The sequence below is a fragment of the Nothobranchius furzeri genome, chromosome 15, assembly GCF_043380555.1.
Source record: "Nothobranchius furzeri strain GRZ-AD chromosome 15, NfurGRZ-RIMD1, whole genome shotgun sequence".
Classification (NCBI taxonomy): Eukaryota; Metazoa; Chordata; class Actinopteri; order Cyprinodontiformes; family Nothobranchiidae; genus Nothobranchius; species Nothobranchius furzeri.
In genome coordinates, this window is record NC_091755.1 from 60,704,399 (window position 1) to 60,709,472 (window position 5,074).

Sequence of the window (5,074 nt, forward strand, 5' to 3'; positions counted from 1 at the left end):
GGGTACAGTTGAGAAATCTCAAAGAGAAATGTGATACGTCTCTATAGGATCATTTTAAAAACTGTATTCTTCAGCTAACTGACAGTGCTTCTGTGACGTCACCACCTCGCTGACTCACCGCCTGCGTAGGCGTGAAGCAGCTACAACTCAAGAAACTTTGAAGGATGCCAAAGCAGCTGCTGCTTAAATTTGCAACATTAACTTTCTCATAATCTAAGAAAAAATACATAATCTTTATGTAGAAACTGTATGTGTGAAAAGATAAAAACATATGTTAAAGCTGCTGCCATTGGCTCATTATGGTCACCGTGGTAACCAATTTTTTTCTGACGGTAACTTTTATAAAACAGATAGAAATGCAGACTAAGCCTCAAACTGTTGCTGAGCAAACTTTACGTTGGGTCACTGGACTAGAAAAAGTTTGGTTGCATTTGTAAAGAAAGTAACACGGGTTTGCCAAAATCCCATTTTTGTTGTTTTTTTTTTATTTCTTCCATGCTTGTGGTCTTTTTTCCATGCCATTCCATTAACCACTATTCCTAATTCACATTTTAGTGTTTAATTTGCTTTTCTAAGCTGCAGAGCAAAATAAGGGATAAGGCAAAAAATTTGCTCTTAATAAAGCGTCATTATTGTGTGTGTGTGTGTGTGTGTGTGTGTGTGTGTGTGTGTGTGTGTAGCCTTTAGGACGTTGTTTACTTTGAGCAAGCTAAGTCATGCAATCTGATCTTTTTGAGAGCCTTCTCGAAGTCCCCCCTGACTTACACTCACACACACACCTTTCAACACAAGGCTACTGGAGGAATTGTTGTTTCTTCACTAGGACATGCTGGCGTCAGTGTATGAGTGAATGAGTCAGGGGGGCAGCAGGGATCGAGGTCATGCTGCTAAATGTGCAACCCACCCACCCACACCTGAGCAGAAAGTTGATTCTCAGCTAATTTCTCATAATTTCTTGACTAAATCTTGCCTCGTCTACCCTTCTCCCTCCTGAGTCCACCTGCACTGATCCTGCATTCTCCACGCTTCCCGAACAGGCTGGCAGGTGTGTGCAGGTGTTCCTCTTATCGTTCATCATCGTATAAACCTCTCTCCTTGACGCACACCAACCCATACAAGAGCACACAACTCCATCTTCCCATTCACAAACTGTCACGCATGTCCTGGTGAACTTTGCATTTCAACACAATGCCTGTTGAAACTTTTGGTGTTTAAAGGAAAAAGTCAAATGAAACATGTTTTTTAAAAAGATTTTATTTACAAATGGCAGAAAAATGTACAAAAAAAACAATTTTAACAAAATATTTCATAAAAAATTGAGATGAAATGTCATTCAGAAACAAATTTCATGTCCCAGAGCACATTAGTGTCTCTGCCCATTATGAGGAACTACCAGAGCGGGTGTTTTGTGTGTGTCACCTGTCGTTGAGGTAGCAGCTATCATATCTCTCAGCACCCTGTCTCCATGGTGCACCATGCACAGACAGCTGTCTCAACACCCACACATCGTGCATGTATAGCGTAGTGAGGAATGACATGCCTGCATACACACACAAACACACACCCAAGCAGCTGCAGCATGACCGGAGTCCCGGACCGGCCGGCACCAATGAAGTTTCCAGGGAATTAACTGCATGTTCAGCTGCCCTCAAATCACACACACACACATGCACGCACACACACACACACACACACACACACACACATGCCATTGTGACCTCAAATTTGACTAACTGACTGGTGACAATAAGGCACTTAATATTTCACAAAAGCAGAGGTGCATTTTTGCCTGGTCTCTGGACTCACTCTCATTACAGCAAACAGAACCAACAAGCAGCTACAGCTGGATCACCAGAGCCAGTTCTGGGAATGTGAGTCTATGAGCCGGGACAACAGCCAGAAGCACAGTGTTTGTGCAGCAGAGACATGCGGCTGAAGGTCCGTGAGCAGGAGCCACACTGGTATTTCTTCACTTCAGAGTGGGTCTGCAGGTGTGCACGCAGGTTGGAGCGATCAGCAAAAGCCCGGTTGCAGTGTTGACAAGCAAAAGGCCGTTCTCCTGGTGGAGAGAAGAAAACATCAGCACCAAGTGATTGTTTTTCTAATGATCTACAACAAAAGACACCAACATAACAAAAGAACACAGGTTTTGTTTTTCATGCAAACCAACCGTGAGGCTGGGATTAGTTTGTGTCCTGCTAAGCAATAACATTTGTTTGCACGTCAATAAATATCAAGGTGCAACTAGCTGCTAGATTAACAAAGAAGCCTTGTGAAACATGGAGCATTGCAGTTCACCTGTGTGTGTGCGAATGTGTCCTCTGAGCAGCCACGGCCTGGAGAAGGCCTTCCCACAGGTCAGACACACACACGGTAGAGTGTGTGAGCGAATGTGCATCTTCAGAGCTCCCAGGCTGGTGTACTCCTTGGGGCAGTGTTTGCAGTGAAAGGCAGGACGTGCAGAAACCTCAGGAGGCATGGAGGTGGTCTGGAGTGGTGGGGCAAGCGGGGAGAGATGCTGGAGGTGGTGGGACGTCTGATGGTGGGAGAGTGCGGATAGGCTCCCATAGCTCTTACTGCAGCGGAGACAGAAGAAGATGTGCTCGGCCACATCTGGACTCGGGGGATCTGAAGTACGTTCTCCATCATCCTCTTCCTCACCACTGCTACTGGAGGGAGAGCTGCTGAGGTCCAGAGGGCGCAGAGCTGGTGGAGAAAGGGACACTGGGGTGATTGGGGACAGAGGTGCGGGCAGGGGATCCATGGTTTGGTAGAAAGGGCTGCTGGGATGGCAGGTCAGGGCAGAGATGTTGTTGTGATTCGGAAGTTCAGCTCGCGGAAAGCTTTCTGGGACAAAAGCTGAAAGCAGAAACGGAAGAGTAGTCAGGTGGGTTAATGCAGGTGTTTTATTACTGTTGTCTGCATTCACCACAAGTGTGTCCATCACCTCATGTGCCACTACTTCCCAGAGATCTACACCAACCTTTTAAACAATAAAAACAATAACTCACCAGTTTGGCTGTCCAATTGGCTCTCCTTATAATAAGGTTTTTTACTGGAAAAATACTTTTTCACAAGAAAAGATCGCGGCATGTTGAAGTCAAGTTTCTCCCGAAATTATTTCGAGAATAATACGTCAGCGTCCGAGTGCGCGTGAGACAACTGCAGCTTCAGCTCGGACAGGGAAAACTAATGGAGAACAGTCAGTCTTGTTGCATGTCTCCCGGTAAAGTTTCCAGCTCATATAGCAGGGACAAGCAGCGGGATGGGTGGGCGGGTCTCCGCCCTCAGACACACCCCGCGCGCCAAGGCGCCACCGTCCCTCGCCACAAGTGCCAAATGTGACTAAATGTCTGCCTGCGCATTTCACGGCTCAGTTGCGGGTCTCCTTGCAATAGACACACTCGATAAAGAGCATTTATTCACCCATGATTAACTTTAAACCAGAATATCAACAACACGATGAAGAGGATGGGGTTAGATTTTAGTAAGAAAACGGTGCGACCCTGTGGAGTGGAGGGAGCGTCCCTTGTGAGCATGCAGGTGTCTCAGCTGTTAATTCTGCATTTAATGGCGCACACTTCAAAGTCAAAGCAAGGAATACCTGTGCAAAATCAGCGCATCCTTGAGTTAATTTGATCGTTTTCCTTTGTTTCAGCGGAATATGACAGCAAAGTGTCATTTAATGAGTCCTCTGATGTCCCGGGAGCAGGCTGCCGCAGTCTTTAGCGCACGAGGATGTGAAAAAGACATTTTATTAAGTAGAGGACACGGTCTCCTCTCTTCGCTTCCTTTCTTCTCTCTCTGCAGGGAACACAGGTGCGAATAGATGCGCCACTGTTCTCCAACTTGTTCTCAGCGTGAGAGGAGGTCAGAACCGAGCGAGGCGACATGAGGAACCAATTGCCTTCAGGTGCATGCAGAGCGATGAATGAGCTGGTGGGACATGAAGGAACACAGCAGCCTTTCACGCTCAAATTCGACCTAAAATCACAATTTTTGGGGGGGAGTTTTCTCATTCAATGTCGCAAACTCTCGCGCGATTTGATGCATTCAAAATTATAATTTTCGTTCATTATGAACTCAAATGTGCCCCAACTCTAGTAACTTTAATATCAAAATGAAAAACTTTAATTATTCATCAGATTTTGAATGAACTTTTCTTATGCTGAACCTTCTGATGGCCATCTTTAAATTGATCTTCATCTAAACCAATTAATTTGCTTTCGTTGTATCAAAATGCATCTAATTCATGAGGTATTTTGTTGTCAAACATGCAGACAGGTGAAAACATCATGATGTGATGTGCTTATCCTTCATATGATCAGAAATATTCAACAATCAAATGCATGATGAAGGACTCTGCATGCATTAATCAGATGCCAGCCATCAGACAGGAATGTCTGTCTTTCGAGGTGTTGTTTAGCATCGCAAAAGGGACTCAGCTCCTCTTCCTCATGGTTGGCCCCTACACCTGTCCTTTGTCACTGCCTGCTCGGTAGTTCGCACATGTTTAGAGAGCTTGTTGACTCTGACGCCATGCAGACCAAAGGTCAGGAGGGTCAGGACAGCAGAAAAACAACAAGCAAACACACATGAAAGGTATCTTGCTTTTGCTGCTGAGGGCCTCTTTCATAATTCTGGTTCTCAAGCTTTAAAAAACTTACATGAAGCCAACAAAATGCTGAAAATGAGCTCCCCTCGTCCTGTAACAGAGTTTAAGGAGCTATGAGGGTGAAATCAGGTGATTACAGCCCTGTGGAGTAATTTGTCTGACAAGTAGACTGCAGCAGGTTGGGGTGACCTCATGACATGCTAAGCACATGGACAAAGGTTTGTTGCAAATTACAATTATTACTTTAATAATTATTTTTACATTGTATTCTAGCCTTTAGGCAGGAAAGCAGCTTTATTTATGTAGCATGTTTCATACACAAAGGCACACAATGTGTTTTCCATTAGCAAGAAGAGCAAGAACATTAAAATCAACATGAAAACACAATAAAAAACACAATTAAAACCATAAAAAAGGCAAAGTTAAAGGGTGAGCAGTTACAGTGCAGAAGGTGCAGCA

At 44.7% G+C, this 5,074-nt stretch overlaps 1 protein-coding gene across 1 annotated transcript; it reads right to left on the reverse strand.

Moving 5' to 3' along the window:
- Positions 1–1,236: 1,236 nt before the first annotated feature.
- snai1b (snail family zinc finger 1b) lies at positions 1,237–3,959 on the reverse strand. Its single transcript, XM_015968065.3, has 3 exons — positions 3,012–3,959; positions 2,299–2,859; positions 1,237–2,059 (listed from the first exon to the last, which is right to left on the reverse strand). The coding sequence occupies exons 1-3, from the start codon at positions 3,091–3,093 to the stop codon at positions 1,878–1,880; spliced, it is 825 nt and encodes a 274-aa protein (XP_015823551.1). The 5' UTR covers positions 3,094–3,959; the 3' UTR covers positions 1,237–1,877.
- Between the last annotated feature and the right edge of the window lie 1,115 nt (positions 3,960–5,074).